The 19,575-nt window shown below is 45.8% G+C and overlaps 1 protein-coding gene across 2 annotated transcripts in view; it reads right to left on the bottom strand.

Moving 5' to 3' along the window:
- Positions 1-18,230, bottom strand: part of GRIN2A (glutamate ionotropic receptor NMDA type subunit 2A) — a 369,761-nt gene extending 351,531 nt beyond the window's left edge. The window contains exons 1-2 of one of the 2 annotated variants that reach the window (XM_065893444.1): positions 18,174-18,230; positions 16,352-16,783 (exon numbers count right to left, since the gene is read on the bottom strand). In XM_065893444.1, the coding sequence (XP_065749516.1) occupies positions 16,352-16,765 (414 nt within the window). In that variant the 5' untranslated portion in view covers positions 16,766-16,783; positions 18,174-18,230. Of the gene's footprint in view, positions 1-16,351; positions 16,784-18,173 lie in introns of those variants that run through there. The other variant, XM_065893446.1, reaches the window with a different exon arrangement.
- Positions 18,231-19,575: the final 1,345 nt, after the last annotated feature.

Here is a 19,575-nt window from a genome sequence, read left to right as displayed (position 1 = left end):
GATAATGAAACCTACTTCGTCGTGCTGTTGTGAGGATGTGAAATGTTAATATGTAGGATATATTACTGTTAGCATAGCAGGTTCTACTTTATGTGCCAAGCAAGGTGCTATACACTTTTCACAGGTAATTACTGGTCTTTACAACAAACTTGCAAGATTGGTATTGCTATTCATGTATTTTATAGATAAGGAAGTTGAGGCTTAGGATAGTTAAGTGACTTGCCCAAGGACACAGAACTAGTAAGCTGAGGAGCCAGGTTTTGAGCTGTCTGGATTCAAAGCACATACTCTCACAGGATTTTCCAACAGAGGGATGCATGGCCCAGCAGTACACACACCGAGAAAATAAATACAGTAGAACTTCCTAGAGCATCACTTTCTCGTGACTCCTTGGTGAAGGGAAAAACGGACACATCTATCTGACAAGTCACTTTACAATTATTTTGGCTTTAATACCATCATAGTTACATTATGAGATGGGCTGCATAATCCCCATGAATTTCTACGATAAAGCACAGAGAGAAGGCATTTGGGGCACAGCCTGCCCTCCAGGGTATGTTTACCAGACATTCCCCCTGTATTGGTTTCCTAAGGCTGCTGGAAAAAATTACCACAAACTTAGTGGCTTGAAGCAACACAAATTTGTTCTCTTACAGCTCTAGAGGTCCAAAGCCTGAAATGGGTCTCACTGGACTAAAATCAAGGTGTCAGTCAGAATGGCCATCATCAAAAAATCTACAAATAATAAATGCTGGAGAGGGTGTGGAGGAAAGGGAACCCTCTTGCACTGTTGGTGGGAATGTAAATTGATACAGCCACTGTGGAGAACAGTATGGAGGTTCCCTAGAAAACTAAAAATAGAACTACCATATGACCCAGCAATCCCACTACTGGGCATATACCCTGAGAAAACCATAATTCAAAAGGAGTCATGTACCACAATGTTCATTGCAGCTCTATTTACAATAGCCAGGACATGGAAGCAACCTAAGTGTCCATCATCAGATGAATGGATAAAGAAGATGTGGCACATATATACAATGGAATATTACTCAGCCATAAAAAGAAACGAAATTGAGTTATTTGTAGTGAGGTGGATGCACCTAGAGTCTGTCATACAGGGTGAAGTTAAGTCAGAAAGAGAAAAACAAATACCGTATGCTAACACATATATATGGAATCTAAAAAAAAAAAAAAATGGTTCTGAAGAACCTAGGGGCAGGACAGGAATAGAGACACAGATGTAGAGAATGGACCTGAGGACATGGGGAGGGGGAAGGGTAAGCTGGGATGAAGGGAGGGAGTGGCATGGACATATATACACTACCAAATGTAAAACAGATAGCTAGTGGGAAGCAGCCACATAGCACAGGGAGATCAGCTCGGTGCTTTGTGACTACCTAGAGAGGTGGGATAGGGAGGGTGGGAGAGAGACACAAAAGGGAGGAGATATGGGGATATATGTATAGCTGATTTACTTTGTTATACAGCAGAAACTAACACACCATTGTAAAAAAATTATACTCCAATAAAGATGTTAAAAAAAAAAGGAAAAAAATATAAAAATAAAATCAAGGTGTCAGTAGGACTGTGTTCCTTCTAGAGGCTCTAGAGGAGAATCTGTCCCCTGGCCTTTCCCAGCTGCTTAAGGCTGCCTGCGTTCCTTGGCTCATGGCCCCTGCCTCCACCTTCAAAGGAAATCACTCCAGTCTCTGCTTCTGTCATCCTATCTCATCTGACTCTCACCCAAGTCTCCCTCATATAAGAATCCTTGTAATTACACTGGCCCCACCAGATAATCCAGAAGAATATCCCCACTTGAGGATCCTTAACTTAATCATATTTGCAAAGTGCCTTTTGCCATAAAAGGTAATGTATTCACAGTTTCCAGAGATTAGGACATCTTTGGGGGACTGCTGTTCTGTGTGCCATACTCCCTAAGGCTATTGGAGTACAACTATTTAGGAAGCACTGACGTCCTAGAAGTGTTCTAGGAAGGATCCCAAGACAAGGACTCAGTTCCTCAATGTAGGAGCCCCGCTGCCAGGACAGAAACCTTACAATGAGAAGAACAAAGTCAGTCTTAGAGAAGATGGGGGTCTGGGCTCTGAGCTGGAGCATCTTAACTCCCTCCCAGTACAGGAGTAGAATTAGAGCACTAAGGAGGCTTGGAATTAAGCTTGAAGTACCACCCAACCTCTCTGTATTGGTTTGCTAGGCCTGCCATAACAAAGTGCCATAGACTACGTGGCTTAAACAAGAGAAATTTATCTTCTCACAGTTCTGGAGGCTACATGTCTGAGATCAAAGTGTCAGCAGGGTTGGTTTCTTCTGAGGCCTCTCTCCTTGCCTTGCAGATGGCCATCTTATCCCTGTGTCTTTATACGGTCTTTCCTCTGTGCATGTCTGTGTCCTAATCTCTTCTTCTTATAACAACACGAGTCACATTAGATTAGAACCCATTTTAACCTAAATATGACCTCATTGTACCTTACTTACCTCTTTAAACACCCCATCTCCAAATACAGTCACATTCTGAGGTACCGGGGGTTAGGACTTCAACATATAGTTTTTAGGGGGACAGAACTGAGCCCATAACACTCTCACAAAATAAACTCCAAAATATCCCAAGTTCCTTCTACCCTCAGATGAAGCCAGAGACATGCCTCATTTCCCTGGAAAACATTAGGATTTGAAAACCTCTACGCACCAGGATGGGGAAGGAGAATTTCCCATTCTAGAGGAGGGAGGAACGCCACAGACTCTACACAAATCAAGTACACAATCCCACTAAGGCACATCCATGGCCATCTTTTGAAAGTTGATCTTTAACAAAGCTCATTTATGCTTGGATTATTTCCAGTAGGTTACAAGTTTATTTTTGTGTTTCTGCAAGCAACCACATCACACCCCAAAACCAGAGACTGAAACAGATCCTTTCATTTAATGCCAATGAAAACAGGAGTTGCTTGGGAAGGTCTTGCCCTGGAAGACAAGGAGCAAGGGGGTGGGAGGTGGGCACCGGACGCAAAGCTGGCTTCAGCTCCCATGCCTGCCTCTTATCATGGGAGGGAGGCATGCTTGTGGAGTGCAGGTGGACAATTAACTCACAGGAGAGAAGGGAAGAGCACTGGGCTCAGAGGTAGAAGTAGAAGAAAGCACATTTCTATCCATATTTCAAGAAAGGGAACTTCGAAATGTTTTCAGCCCCACCTCCCCATTTCAGGGCATGGCTTGACATATGGCAAAGGAGACAGCCATCCTCTTTCCTGTCCTGGAAAACCACTGCACACACTTTGGCATAAAAGACATAAAGAGATCTCACTGCTACTCTAGTGTGATATCAAGCTGATACATACGGGTACAACCGAGATGGTTATTAACATACTGAAATGCCTAGGTTCTGATTGCCACAGCCTTCAGGGCCTTCAAGTCCCTCTGCTACTCAGCCCCTCCCTCAGGAACCGCCCCCCCCCACCCAGCCTTCTCATAATCAGTCACTAGAGGACTAATGCCTGGCACAACAAGAGCTCCAGGATATTATGAAGGAGGAGTCTGCTGTGATTTGTCACTGACTGTCCTAATCCATCCAGGCTGCTATAACAAAATACCAGAGACTGGGTGGCTTCTAAACAGATATTTCTTTCTCACAGTTCTGGAGGCTGGAAGTCCAAGATCAAGGCACCAGCAGATTCAGAGTCTAGTGAGGACCTGCTTCTTGATTCCCAGACATAACTCTTCTCATTGTGTCCTCACATGGCAGAAGGGGGTTAGGGAGCTCTCTGGGGTCTCTTTTATAAGGGTGCTAATCCCATTCGTGAGGGCTCCACCCTTATGACCTAATCACCTCCCAAAGGCCGCACTTCCTAATACACTGGGGGCTAGGTTTCAACATAGGAATTTTGGAGGGATGCAAACATTCAGTTCACAAGAATGATCATGCTGTACTAGTGGTTAAGTACTTTGAAGATCCTCCACACCTGTTAATATCAACCCTAAATCCCTCGTACTTTCATTTAAAATTCATTTCACTGCACCCACCCCTGCCATAGAAACAGAGAACATCTATTCCCTGCCACCCATGCAATATCCCTTTCAGATTGCAGGGCACTTACTGTCACATCCTTACTCTGCCTTCACTTTTCTAGAGAAAAGAACAAACCGTGGCTTCACATCCCCACCGTGCACCACAAAGCCTGTGACATGAGCACATCTCCAGCCAACTAGGACATAGTTCTGTACCTCACCTCCTGGCAAATCTTTACAGTCAAGTCCCACAAAATGATTTTCTGCTGGGAAATTTTACATTTTAAAGCAATTCTTGAAACAACATTGATAAAGACACACCGGTTGAGCAATGCCTGGTGACTAAGAATGAATAATCAAAGAACTCCCTGCCAGGCTTCAAAATATTTGTTATTTTTTAGAAATTCAAATTATTTCACTGTACTTTATATTGGAATCCATCATTTTCTGAGGTTTTCCATTTACACAATGAGAAACATCAAAGAGGTTAAGATGTGCAGCACCTAGGGAGTATAAAAATGTGACATGACTAAATTAAATATATTTCACAGAAGGTGTCATAAAAGACATGCAAATTAAAACAATGAGATAACATTTTCACAGAGCCAACTAGAAAAATTTTTGTTTCAAGTGCTGGCCAGAGTTAGGTGACAGAGATACTTTACCATAGCTACTTGGAAATGTCAGTGGTCCAATCTTTCTGGAAACCAATTAGCAGTAAAGGACTGTTTAAAAAAATAACCACAGCTAATATAAAAGTAATCTAATAAATGCACATGTTATAGGATTTGTGAGATTCAGAGAAGTATAAAGAAAATAAAAATCACCTTTGATCATCACATCCACATCCTCATCATCCACAAACAGCTGCTATTAATACTTTGATATATACCCTTCTGGTCTTTTTTTCTATATTTTATATACAAACACACATATAAAATATACATATTGATTATATAACTTCATACATAGCTTTTAATTTACTTAACACTGTATTATGTAATTAGTATGTAATTAGCATAACAAATTATTTGTAAGCATTTTTATCTGCTACATTTTCTATTCTATGGACACATCGTGATTTATTTGATAATTTAGATTTCTTCATATTTTTTGCTATTAAAAACAACACCTCGGGCAAACAGCTTTACAAGAAAAAAAGAAAAACAGTTTGTAACCATGTGTAGGGACGAATGTTAACTGGACTTACTGTGGTGCTCATTTTGCAATATATACAAATATCAAATCATTACATTGTTCACCTGAAACTAACATAATGTCAATTATGCTTCAATTTAAAAAAAGAAGAAGAGTAAGTAAGGAGGAAAAAAAACGAGTACCAACTACCCAAGGCGAAAACCAACAGCAATTAACTAAAGTGCAATTTGACCTTAAAGCTTGGGTCTTCACCAAAGCCTGCCATTTTCAAAATCCTGTTGGTGGAAGCCATGCCCATCGGCTGGCACTAGAGCCACACCAATCATATCATTTTCTACAGCTCACACCGACCTCCCATAGTTCTGGCTCTGTTCACTCATCAACCAACACTACATTTCCTCAGCCCCACAAATAGCTTTACAACAATTCACTTGGAAAATAAGGGGTCTTTTTTCCTTCAGCCCTAAGACTATAGACATACAAAACAATATGGATTTCAAATGCCACTCACCCTTCCTGGCAAGAATTTCCTAATGTGGAAGAGACAAGATAAAGCAGGAGACATTCCGCTGTTTGTGACAACAGGATAGAAATCGGCAAAAAGCTCAATGTTTTGATTGTGAGAACTGCTGTCCAGAAGAGAATTCAGGAGTTGTCAAAGCATCACTGGAGGCTGGCAGCCTTGAAAGACACGTTAAGAGGAGGGAAGCGGCCTCCTCCGCTCCATGGCTCATCCTCTGCCACGCTGGATGATGACCTGCAGGGCAGGCACGTGGGTCACGGCCTCTCCTGGATCAATAGTTGTTGACTTTGACTCTAGATCACAGCCCTCTAGGGCATCTTCCCTGACGAACCCCCTACCCTCAGACCTCTGAACGAGGTACTCTTCTATATATTCTCACAGCTGCCGAACCGTCCCAACCATCAGTGCATCACTCTGGGATTTAACTGCAAGTCTCCTCCAACTAGATTGAGTTATTAATACATCGAAGCAAATAATGTGATCACAGATATTATCTACAGAACATTCGGGCCCAGGTTAACAGGCTCAAAAAATGTTTGAAGCATGAACGTGTTCATAAACCAGTAAGTAAATCAATTCCAAGGAGCTTAGGAATGGGTTTCTGAGGGTCTGTGTGCCCCTGAAATTGCACATAATATTGAATGCATGCTCTTGAATATGCATTCCTCTGAGGAGGGCCCATAACTCTCATTAGCCTATAAAGTGCTCGTGACACCCCCCCCCCCCGACCAAAATCACTCCACATTATCCTAAATTCCTTGGGTGAGTAGGCAGGCCTAGCTTTGAGCATGAGTTTTTATTTTGCTTGAGAAAAATAGGCACAGCTGGGGACCAATTTAAAGTGACTAACCTCTTTCAAGTCAGTGAGATTTAAAAGAGGAAAGGATCCTTGTACCATACCAACTTCAGCAAAAAAGTACAAAGGGAAACAAACTACCATTCCAATTAACATTTTTCCTCTTTGAATTGGTAACATGGTCACCTCCATGGAGAGAACAGGGCAACTGAGGATCTGCCGTGCATTCATTAAGCAAATATTCTTTCTCTGAATGATGCACTGTATTCTTTGGAATTTTTTTTACTCTTCACGTGAGTACCTGTTTCTAATAAATGAATAATTAGAAAGAAAACATATCCATTTCCATCTCATGGAAAGTTGTAAAATTTGAACAGAAAGGCAAAGCGTTTGGAAAGAATTTGGGGTTGTGTTTCTTCCTTGGGAGATGTGAGGGGAAAACAGAAAAGGCGGATAAACAATGGAATAGTACCCAGAGCAATTTCAGCCATAAGCAAATGTTCAAAACACAGGGGAGTACAACAGACAAAAAAAGGATAATTACCCAACTGAAAAATCAGAGAGAGGTCTGGCTATCTCTTTAGGGTACAAAAGTATTACCACAGTAACAGGTGCAAAAACATGAATATACTTCAATAAATAATTATGACTAACTGAATGCAACTGCGAAAACTTCCCTTTTCAAGATCATTGGCAATTATTCTAAACATCGTCTTCTGAGATGTGCTTCTTAGCCAAACACATTTCCACTAGTAAATACGACGCCGGCTGACCTACTTATGTTTATATTTATATATGTGTGTGTGTTGATATATACATAGGTTTTCTGCTTTTCAAATATGGTCTACCCTTCAGAATGATGTAAAGTCCTTTGGGGATTTGAGGTGATGATTCAGGGATCATAAATTCCTCCCCCATGCCGGGCACATCTATACTGAATTACTCACACTTACAGAAAGTGAAGATGTTGGTTTTCAGCCAAATCCAAGGCCCTGAAGTACCAGGATTTGGGGGTTTTAAGAGGTGGCCCGATCCAATCTCGCCAATGTGAGTCTGACTCTCTATCCTGCTCCTGGCAGTCATTCTCGGCTCAGTCAGGTCCAACAGATACATTATTCTATGAAACATCACAGTCTTCTATTAGAGACCTAATTGCCAAAGCTTATTCTTCATAACAACCTTATAATTTCATCCTCTGGAATCAGTTCTTTCCCCAGAACAAAAAAATTCAAGAACATTAAGACTTAACCTTCTTAATTTGTAAAGGGGTTGTAATACCCCTTGTAACAGCCCATGGGGTATTTGAGCACATCTCTCACGTCCTCTCTGAGATTTCTCTTCTCCAGGCTGAACTTTCCTAAATATTTCTTCTGAGACTCTTATCATATGTTATTTAGATACTACAAAACCCTGGAGGCTCTTCCTCTGGGCACACTGAAGTTTTTCAACATTCATCATCAAATATTACCCCCAAGAACAAAGTCAAGTCTACAGATAATGGTGTTAGTGTTGCTAGAGACAGCATCTGGTGTACCAGCTTAGCCACTGCTCCTACACCTCTACTAACAGAAGCAAATTTTGCTCCAGTGGCAATTATCCATTCTTAGAGAAGAAACTTTATTATTAATCTCTATCAGTGATGTTCAAGGGGTAGCACATGACCCAGTTCTGGCCAATGAAATATAAGAGGAAGTCTGCTCTGCTGAAAGGATAGAGGGCCTAGAAGAAAGCTTCTTTTCTCTCTCTTTTCTTCCTTTTATGAATGCTGGTATGTGAAGATGTGATGGCTGGAACAGAAGCAGCCATCTTGTGACCAAGATGAACCAGCAGCTGAGGAAGGCAAAGTAGAAGAATGGAAAGGACCGGAGCCCTTGATGGGTTACTGTGATACTAAACTAGACCTGGGGCTCCTCGTTAAACAATAAAACTAAATGTCTTAATAGTTTAAGCCAGCATTGGTCAAATATTCTGCGACTTGGAACAGAAGGCACTCCTAACAACAGAAAAGGTATAATGGAAATATTACCTCTTTGGATTTGAACATTATATTTCTGGAGATGTGGCCTTTACTTTTTTAAGATCCCTATCACTCCTTGGGACCTCCTGAGCATCTGGTCAATGCAAAACAAATGAGCAACTAAACAAAAACCCTGTAATTGAGGATCACAGTTTCAAATGCTTGCAGAGACAATGCAGTTAACATAAATATGTGAATCTGGCTAGACGTGAGATAACAGGGAGCAAGGAGGGCTGTAGGGAACTTGAAAATGCATACCTCTCCCAAAGACATTAAAATTCAAGCATTTTAAAGTACTATGCTGGTGAAATAAAATACTAATGCATCTATGAGCCACATTCAGCAGGCAGTCCACCAGTTCATGACCCTTACAAAAATCAATCTCAAGTGAGTTGGAAAGTCACATCTCCCCCTTCCTGTAAGAATGTACATCCTTCTTAAACCCTTCAGTGCAGTCTGTAGTATGGGTTCACCATTTCGTTCTGGAAAGACAGTTTTGAATTTTAATTCCATCATCCAACATCTTAATCATTTCAATTAAGGCAATCAGATTATTAACATCAAAATCTATTGCCCTCTTGAATCTAAGCCCCTTCCCTAAACCAACTGGATTTGCAATCATTACCTTGAAAGGATAACAAAATAAGAGCAAAAGAATAAGATCACAAGGATTCTTTAATCAAATATCTTTGGGGCTGCCAGGGTCCTCAGGCTATCTCAGAGCCACTTAATCCTTGGCAGAGAGAAAATGAGAAACTATATATGTCCACACCCTAAAGCCCTAAGCCGCACTGCAAACATGTGTTCCAATTGGTGTAGTTACTTACGGTAAAGGTCACTGAGACAGTCTCCTCTCACAGTCACTTTCACACTGGCCACACTTAGTCTTCCGTTTGCCAGGATAAAGCTCAAGCAAGTCTTAAGAACTCAAAAAAAGCTTCTGGTTGTCCCAGTTAAGAAAATATGAATCATTTCATGTGGACTCTCCACTTCTAAGAGCTCTATGAGAGTCATTCCCAGTTTCTTGCAGGGAACACCCTCACATCACCACATCACCCTTCAGGCTGTTATAATATTATTATAATATATAATATACGATAATATGATAATATTATTATCATTTTATTATAATAACCCTTCTGGTTATTAAAAAGTACATGTACTTTGGAGAAAAACAAAAACCACACAGTTAACAGTAGCATTCCTATAGTAAGTATTTATTATGAGTCAAGCACTAAGCTACATATTCTATATCCAGTATCTCATTTAAACCTCACAACTCTAAGAAGCAGGTACTATTATTGTCCCCATTTTAAAGATGAAGACACTGAGGCTCAGAGACATTAAGGAACTTCCCCGTGAGCACACGGCACCTGAATTTAAACCCAGACATTCTAACTCAAGGTCCAACTTATAATATTAACCGTGCTATAATGCCATTTTTTAAAAGATGAAAACAGCCATGAATCTACCCCTCAAAGATAACTACAGCTCACATTTTGGTGTGTTTCTTCCCAGTCTTTTTTTGAAGGTGAGAAAATTTTCAGAGCTAGAAAGAGGCTTAGAGATAATATCTCCCTAAACTCTCATTTCACAGAAGGAGAAGTTGAGGTAGAGAAAGCTGAAGAGCCTTTCTCAAGGTCACACTGCTTGCTGTTTGGAAATGGAATTTAGGTCGTCAGATTTGTTGTCCAAGGTATTCTGGGGTCTTCTGACTTGAGTTGGTTGATAGTGGCTTCCTAGAGGACCGTGTTGAGAAGGGTTTAAGGCCTGTGGCCGAAAAGGACAAAATGCTACAGTAGGTCAGTGATGGTGGCCGTGAAAGTAGTGGCACGGCCGTGTGCACACCCCAAATTTGCCACCTCCCAAGGAACAGTCCTGGGAGAGAAGAAGAATGATCAGAAAAGGCCCTCTTAACAAAGACCACCTACTTTCTTCACCAACATCAGGGGTCTCAAACCCCAGTGCCTTCAGGACCAAGTCCGTAACATAAATGAGTGAAGTGGGCAAGTTGGAGCCTGAAGAAAGGATGAGCACCAGCCCCATCTAAGGAGGGAGGGATGCTATTCATCTCCAGCAAGCTATCACCGTGGGGAGAAGGAAGCCCAATGTTACCAGGCCTTCTGATTTTTCCAAAGAGGCATGAAATTTGGATTTTTTTAAAAATGTGATATCACCTAACTTTAAAATGCTGGCAACTAATTCAAATTTAAATAATTAAGGGGGAGAGCAGAACAAACCAAACACATTAGTTAACAACATTATAACTGTTCCTTTTCATGATGGCCTTATCAGAAGCCACCAACACCTTATTACAAACCTGAGACCCTCTCTCTCTCATTTTCTCTCTTTCTCCCCCTCGCTCTACCTAGAGAAGCACTTTCCATCTGAGGCTACCAAAGAGAAGATGAACCCTCCAACCCCACCAGACCACATCTATCAAGGGTCCAAGTGATTGCCAGTGACCCCCGAAGGTAATCACGTGGGAAGGTAATCATGCCTCTCGGGGTGATGCCTGTTGCTCTCCAATGCCTTCTGTGAGGAGGAGTGGATGACTGCATCTGACACACCTCCCCACTCTCCCAGGAACTACCCAATGCCTTTAGAGCAGGAGCTGAGTGAGCTCCACCAACATTCTGATGTGCAGGTCTCCCCTTTCCATGATCTTTCTGTGTTTAATGGGAAGGCCCGTCACTCACATAAAAACTCAGAGCTGCCAGGTTACAAGAGCACCAACCTCCTGCAGATGAGCTGTTACTCAGCAATGCTACACAGGCCTTTCGTATGGAAGCCCCCAATTTCTGTTAATCCCCAGGATGGCTAGTGATTATGTGCCCACTAGAGAGGAGAGGAGACTTGGCACACACCTATGAAATCAGTCAGCATTTAGGAACAAACACTGCATGGAAAGCCCTGACCCACAGCATGGTAAAAGTACTTCCAGAAACTGCAGTAAGCTGGCATCGAAACCAATGACTTGATTCATTCAACCACCAAATATTTACCAAGAAACAAATGCAAAAAGCAAGATCAGTGCAAGGTGCCAAAAAGAACATACGTGTGGACCATAAATCAACCTTACTAAAGGTAGAAAAAAACAGAACAGTTCAAATAACTGTTGTATAAACAGAACATTCTGCAGCCATTTAAAATCATGTTTTAGAAGTTTATTTAATGATAAGGGAAAATTCCAAGAATACATAATCAAGTTTGAAAAAAAATAAAAGCAGGTTGTGAAATATGACTGGGTCAAAATCAGAGTGAACACATTCAGTAACCCCCCTCTTCCGCTCCTAAGGCATAGAATTTATAGATAAATCTTTAGATATGTCACAATTTATATAGTGCTGCTTGAAAATAAAGGAATCACAGATCAAAAATGGAGGAGACTCCCTAAAAATAAATGAATCAGAAGATGAGGCTCTACAATTTCAGGAGGAATCAAAGTCTGTGGGGGAATGGGTCTGATATGAGCCATGGGAGCAGAGGTCCCAACATCCACCCAGGGGAGAAGGGGCAGAACTGGACAGAGAACCATGCTGCTAGCTGTGAATAAGGATGGAACGTCTGCAGCATCCACCACAAGTCACAGCCACAAGGATGCCCCTGTATGCACGGGGCCAAAATAAAATCACCTACGTGAGACGAGGACCTAAGCCTGCATCACAGAGTATATAGAGCAGAAAGAGAGCTCTGAGCTGAGCTGTTGACAGGAGCTCTGGTTTACAAGCACACACGCTTACAGATACAGGGCAGAAGAAGCCATAAAACTGCCTTGAAAATAAGTGCACAAACAAAAATTAGAGAACATATGAGGATATCCAATGATCAGACTCTACAAAATGGAAGACTTCACACCGGAAGAAGAGAAGATGCTAGAGCAATCAGAGAAGGACTTCGTAATAAGTATTTTTTAAATCCTCAAAGGCACAGAGAAGGGATTTACAACACAAAGTGAAAAGAGTTTTTCATAAAACAAAACTAATCAAAAGCAGGAAGGTATGAAAAGGGACCATTATGTATCTTAGAAATAAAGCGAACCATTGTTGAAATTTAAAACTCCACAGATAGGCAAAATAATAAACCAGACACAAATGAAAAGAGCTGGCTAACTGGAATATAGAATTGAGGAAACATAGCACAAAGATATCAGAGAGAGAACTTAAAAAAATGTTTAAGATACATGGAGAATTGACTGAGAAACTACACAGAGAAAAGAAAGAATGTTAGAGAGGAAACATCCAACAGATAATGGCTGAGATTCTTCTAGAATTCAAGAAAAATCTGGATCTTCTAAGAAAGCCCAAAGGATTCAATGTACAATAAACAAAACAATATGTACATAAAATACAATCCTGAATTTAAAACTAAATACATAGAGCTTAAAAGGAAACAGACCCAAGTGTCCACAGTGGTTACCCGTGGTGATAAGATTTAAAGGGAGATTTTTATTTTCTTCTTTAAGTTTTAATATACTTTCTAAGTGCTCTATAATGAAAAGAATTATTTTTATAAACTGTCTGTGTTGGAGGAATATCATTATTTCAAATATACATATTCACTTTTTAAAAAATCTGTCCTCAAGGAACTTACACTCCAGTAGAGGAGATGAGGTATGTATAGAAATAATATATAAAGCAAAACCCACACAGTAACTGACATGGATGGATGTAGCTAAAATGTAAGCCTTACCTTCTCCCCCATGAAGCAGTTAGGAATAAGGGGGAAGGGGAGGAGGAGGTGAGGACACTCAGCAGAAATGTATAGGTCTAGCATCTGCGCTTGATTTACCAGGGGCTGGTACTACAACCAGAGTGCATTTCATGTGAACGGGACCAAAATGGCCAAACCAAGATAACATTAGAACTTTATCTACATTAAGCATTATTCTCGCCTCTAAACTAATTATATTTCAAGATCACCCAGTGACAAAAGCAAAAATTAACATCTCCATTATAAATTAACCATAGAAATCTGCCACTTAGCACATTTTCTATTATTACAAAGCTTTGTTCTTTTTTTCAAGGGTCAAGAAGACTGAGGAAAAGGTAAAAATTGTGGGGAGAGGCTCACTTTAACTGATAATCAAATTAACTGTCATTGTAATCCACAGGGACACTATCATGTTACCAATTTAGATGTGCAAACAACACAGGTATGTTCTGGGCTTTACCGAATGAGCATCATCTTAAGAGGGGACAGAGAGGTCTTACCGGTTTGGGGAGATTCAGATTCTGTGGCCATAACACCACTGGCACACCCAACCAAACAAGATGGGAGTTTTAGGCAATGCCCACGATGCTCCTTCAGAGCCAAACAAACTGCACTCAGCATTCAGCTCCGCAAGAAACAGGTGGCAAAGGCACAAGCCAACTCAATGTGTTACTAATGGAAGGAAGGGCTGTTCATATCTCAATCTCTTTCCTTTTTTAACACAACCAGGTTTCTCAAAATACCACTCTTTAACTCAACTCCTCTCACCATCACCTGTACATCCCATACATGGGACCTAACATACACCCAATGTTATCCCACTGACTTCCCTGATTCCCTGCCATCAAGACCAGCTTGGAAAGCCCCAACGATAATGAGGAATATCCAGTTCCTTTCACCATCTTTGAGCCAATGGACCCTTTCATTCCTCTCCTCTCCATCCCTCTTAAATCCCTCTCTAATCTTGACCTCTCTGAAAATGTCCTTTCTCATCTTCCTCTTGCCCTTTCCTGATTCCCTTTTTCTTCTTTACTCTTAAGTGGGGTCACACTCTTGTCCAATCCCCATAAGGCAGTTTCATTCTACAGGAGGGGAAGATGCTTCCACCCATACTCCCTGGACTTCTCAAAACTCCCTTCCTAGTACCCCCTTCAAGGGAGAAGCAACTGCTGGTCTAGTAGGTCAGAGCCTGACATGGACAGGGTCACTGCATATGAAGGGGATGCTCAGCTATAAGTCCACTTCTTTTCCTACTTCTTTGCCTACAGTTGGATGGCTGAGTCAGGTAAGAGCCTGAGCCCCACACCTGCCAGCCCAGCCTTAGCCTCAAGTCACTTCTCCAATTCATTTTTTGCCATATTTCTCCAATGATTGCGCTGGGCCCTAGTCTATTCAGAGATTTCACTTTCAAATTTGGCTACTGTTTTTTGGAGGCTGTTGCTCCTTCCGTCAAAACTTCAGAAGGGAGACGGAATTGGTGGTAATATTTAAATCCCAAAATCACACTCCAAAACACTGCTGGACAATGCTATTCTTCTCCTTCTTCAGGCCTTCATCAGAAACGAGAGGACCAGAAAACCAGAGATCTAGTTCCATCACACACCAGGTGGTCTTAGCTACGCCTTTAATTGCTCTATGCCTCGGTCTCTTCATCCGAAAGTTACAGGATGCTCTAATGGCCTTGCCAGTTCTGAAATGGCCATATATCAGTGGCAGGACATGGCTGTTCCCTATTTTTTTTCATCCCAGAATGGAGCCCCCAAAACTGAGAGATGGCTGGGAAAATACTCAACCAAACACAGGAATTCTGCTAGGCTGAACGTTTAATAAGACACTGCATCAGCTGTGTGCTTCGGCTGAACGTGCTGCAGCCCAGGAGACCTGAAAGAATTAATACGGTTCCCAAAGGAGCTGGTGGGACTTGCTAAAGCAGAAGCAGAATCCGATTTGATGAATGTAAAAGCGCTTTGAGAGTGTCAGAAGAAAAGTGCTATGACAAATGTCTGCTTGCTCCATTAGGACGTCTCCTGCTATCTAAGGAACATGCTACAAGAAGGTCTCAGGTCTGGGGACCACGGCACACAAGTACACTCACCCTTCTCTTCCTGATTCCCTCCATTTCTTTCCCGGGGCTTAGATAGAGGCACAGAGCACCCACAACACCAACCCTTCCCTTTTTTCTCATTCTTCACCTTGCTTCACCTTTCCCACCTGCACTTCTGTACAATTCTCAAACTGGGCCCTCAAAACATCTCAGTCAAATCTTCAAACCTCTCTCCCCTCTTCTCCACAGAAACACTCCCAGCTGGTCCACAGAAAGACCCTCCCTCTCACTCTAAGCCAAGAGATCTGGACATACCTTCCTTCATTCTGACACCCTCCGACTACCTTATCAAAACCCATCCTTGGGAGCCAACCCCTCCATCTGAGGGCCTTGGAGCCCCTGTCAGTCCCTCGCAAGAAACATGTAGGAAAACACCAGACCCTCCATGCTCTGGGTCTGCAGTCAGTTCTCCCACTCACGGCCACTCCCCTGGAGAGACACGGTCCTGGGTGCCTTTAGCCCAGGGCTTCTCAAACTTTCCACCCTATTTCCCCTAATTGTAGAGATCTATGGAAACATGACATTTCTCTGCCTTTTTCTGCTTTACCTAAAAACTTTGCATTTTATTCTACAACATCCCCATGTCTGATCCTTTAAAGATAGTTTTAGCTGCTTACCACCATAGGGGGAAAAAACAGACACTTTCCACAACACAAACAGGTAAAACCGATATTATAGGAATATAAGCCTTATTGTTTCACGTGCTCCCGAGCTCATCTCTGTGCACTATTTGGAAATCTCCAAGCATTCCACCACCCCATCATACTTTTGCATTTCCTGAGTTCTTCCTGGCACACCCACGGTGTCTCTGAGTGCCCAACTTTCAGAAGCAAGGTAAAAAGCACTTCCATTCAATTCCAGGTTGAAGAGGCAGGACCTGGCTCTCACCAGGGTCAGTGGTCACAACCCCCTTTCAGATTAAGACAGAGGTCAGGGGCTCCCAAAGACCTGCGGTGGCCACCATATGACTGGCACATGCTCCAGTCCTGGCAGCCCGTCACCTCCCAGCCTTACCTTGTCAGCCATGATCATAGATGAGCCCCCGTGGATGCCCAGGATGGGGATGAAAGTCTGCGAGGAGATAAAATCCAGCATCTGGGCCACGGCCTCCTGGTCGGTATCGTCTCCAAACACCAGGCCGTGGATGCGCGCCCCTGACATGAGGTCACACACGTGCGTGATGAGGCTCTTCGGGTCCGTGCGGTTCATCAGCAGTGCTACCACGTTCAGGTCCAGGGGCAGCCCTGCTGCCTGCTCGGGGCCCCAGAGGTTTCGCAGTTCACGCTCCGTCACGTCGTGGCTGTGACCCAGCAGCACTGCGATGTTCAGCGCCGGGGGACCCTTCTCCGCCGCCGCGCCCTGCGCCGGACCGCGCCAGACCAGAAGGGCCGGCAGCACCAGCAGGGTCCAATAACCCAGTCTGCCCATAGTCGCCACTTACGGTCCCTGCAAGGTGGAGAGCAAGAGTGAGGTCCGCGGTGTGCGAGGGTTCTAGACGGAAGGATTTACCGACCCAGCCCCTTGCTCTAGGAGCCAGGTATAGAAAGCACCCCAGCGAGAGCTGTTGGAGTCACTGAATCCATTCCCCATCCTCGAACCCATCCACGTCCCTTGACCCATCTCCAACTCTATCCACAACTCCAATCCGAGCTAATTCTCCGTATCTGTCCCTAAATCCATCTTCGCATTCAGCCTCCTCTCCATCTCCGACTCTACCCACATCTCCCACCGCACCCGCCAAGTGGGACCACTTGGATCACTGCCCCTGAAAGTAAGCTCACACCCCGCCCCCTGCTCACTGGGAGCAAACTACAAGCCAGCCCCGGCATGCGGAGGCTACAGAGCGACTCCGCAACCCTGCTCCCGCTCTAAGCTAGTTGGCTGACCCCGCCCCCTGCGAACCCGCGGGGTTCAGCACCCACCTGCTCCACTGGACACCCGCAGCAGACCCCGCACCTCTCCTTCAGGGTACACCCTAAGCACATGGAAGTGAGGACGCTCGCTTGTGTGCCCGAGAATCCCGCGTGCCTGGGGGAAACTGAGGGTCTGCCCCACCTTACGCAGAGGGGCCATGAAGCGATTTTCACTCAAGTGCAAGCAGCCCTAGGACCAGCCCCCTACACGCACGCGTGCACACGCGCGCGCATATGTGTACACACACACTCTCTCACGCGCGCCATGTGCAATGCAGAATTCTGGAGACCAGGCACGTTCCCCCAGCAGGCCGACGCGTGGGAGCTGGCAAAGAACGTGCGTGGGGGGGGGGGGGTGGAGGGGCGGGGGAAGCTTGGCTCCCAAGAAGCTCTCCGACGGACGTGAACTGTACAGCGCTCCCCCACTCACCACCCCAGGCTTTCCACTTCAGGTTCTGTTACCAAGTCTTAGGTGCACGTGGGCAGTGGGCTGCACACCCTTACAGGCACGCGCGTATTTCTGCGCACATCCGCAGGCCGCAATAGGGGAGCCCACGGCCATCCGGAGTCCGCACACGTCCTCAGCCAGTGCACATACATGTACCGCGCCAAGTGCACAGCCGCGCCTGTCTGCAAATACCAGCACAGTCGTGCACGCGTGCACTGGCGCGCGCCCCTCGGGCCGGGCGCTGCTGAAACCAGGGGAAGTTAGGGCGAACTCGCACCGGCCTCGGCGTTCTTCGGCTGAAGCACCGCGAGCGCGGAGCCGCAGCGCCCCCTGGTGCTCCTCCCGCGCCTTGCTACCGGTGCTCCCTCTCCCGCTTTCTCTCTCCCTCTTTCCCCAGATCTTTCTCCCGCTCTTCCTCCGGTCGAGTCTTCCTTCTCCCTGGCCCACCGAGCCTAGGTCTCCCGCTGGGACGTACCTGTAGCCGGAGAAGGTCGAGGATGCAGTGGGGCGCGCTGCGCGCACGAGCATCTCGGCTGCCTCAGCAGCCACCGGGTTTAGCGGGTTACCGCATGCTGCGGCCCCCGCGCGCTCCACTGGCTGTCCCGCGCTGTCCGCATCGCCCCCACGGGGGGCGGCTATCCCAGCCGGAGGCTCTGCATCAGGGCTCTACCAGGGCAGAGAAGAGACGGAGAGGGAGGGTCAGCCCACGGGCCGGGGGAGAAGGATGGGGGGACAGGCTGCAATCTGCAATGCTCACAGCCCCTCTGTGCGCACAGGGGTCTCGACCGGAGATGTGAAGCTGAAGCTCCGTGCCCGAGACGCCCCCAGTGCGGATCCTAAGACCCTGTGGCCGAAATGGAGAGCTCCACTCTGGGGCGCACAGGAGAACCCGAGCCCCAGGTTGGCCACCCTCGAGAAGCTAACACAGCACCTCTACCCTCACCCCCTGCCACCTCCCCGGCGCCGGCTGCTGGGAGTTGTGCGGCCAGGAGCTGCTCAGCAAGGGGTGGTAGGGAAAGAAAGAGGAGGGAATGGGGGTTGAGTGGGGGGGCTGGCTGAGTTTGCGATGTGCCGGCAGGGGGAGAGGGGGAGGGAAGGACTCCGGCTCCCGCGGTACCGGATCCCCGAGGGAGGTGCGATCTTTCCCACGCAACGACCCTCTTGCGGTCCTGCCGCCCCCTCCTATCAAGGCCTCCCACCGTCCTCTTCCCAAAGGGGCCGCCCAGGCCCCGCGTCCCGCGCCGGCACTCACCGCAGCCTCTCTCCACATAGTTCTCAGCAGTGGCCGCCCCTGGTCATCTCCAGGGCTGATGGCTGCGGCCGCGACTCTCAGCGCTCACCCGACCCCATGCTCTGGCTAAGCCCTCAGCGCCTCCCTCCAAAAGCCTGAGCTCGGCTTCCTGCCCCACTCCGGACAGTAGCTGCCCGATCCTCTGAGCGCGCCCGAGAGCCCTCTCCGCAGCCCAGGCTCCGGGCTGGTGCGTGTGTGAGGGCGAGTGTGTGTGTGTGAGTGGATGTGGGAGCGCGCGCGCGCGCGCGTGTGGCCGGGGATCCCCGCGGTCCCCGGCTGAGAGAGGTGCGCGCGGGGGAAGGCAGCTCTCTCTAGCCCTTAGCTGCGAGGCCAGCTCCGCGCCAGGCGTTCGTTCAGCTTCCGACTCCCCGGCGGGAGTCCGGAGAGCTCCTAGTCACCCTGGTTCACAGCACTGGCAAAACCGGGCTCCCGAGGCGTGCTTCTGCTGCGGTCGCCTCAGAGGAAGAGGAGGAGGAAGGCAGGGGCGCCCACGCCAACTTGGGGACTTGTTCTCAGTCGGCGAGACGCAGCAGCCCCCGCGAAAGCCCGACAGGCTTGGAGCTCAGGCGGGCCAAAGAGTCTCCCG

The sequence above is a fragment of the Phocoena phocoena genome, chromosome 15, assembly GCF_963924675.1.
Source record: "Phocoena phocoena chromosome 15, mPhoPho1.1, whole genome shotgun sequence".
Classification (NCBI taxonomy): domain Eukaryota; kingdom Metazoa; phylum Chordata; class Mammalia; order Artiodactyla; family Phocoenidae; genus Phocoena; species Phocoena phocoena.
The sequence above is the reverse complement of the archived record's forward strand: the minus strand, read 5'-3'. Positions and strand labels throughout refer to the sequence as shown.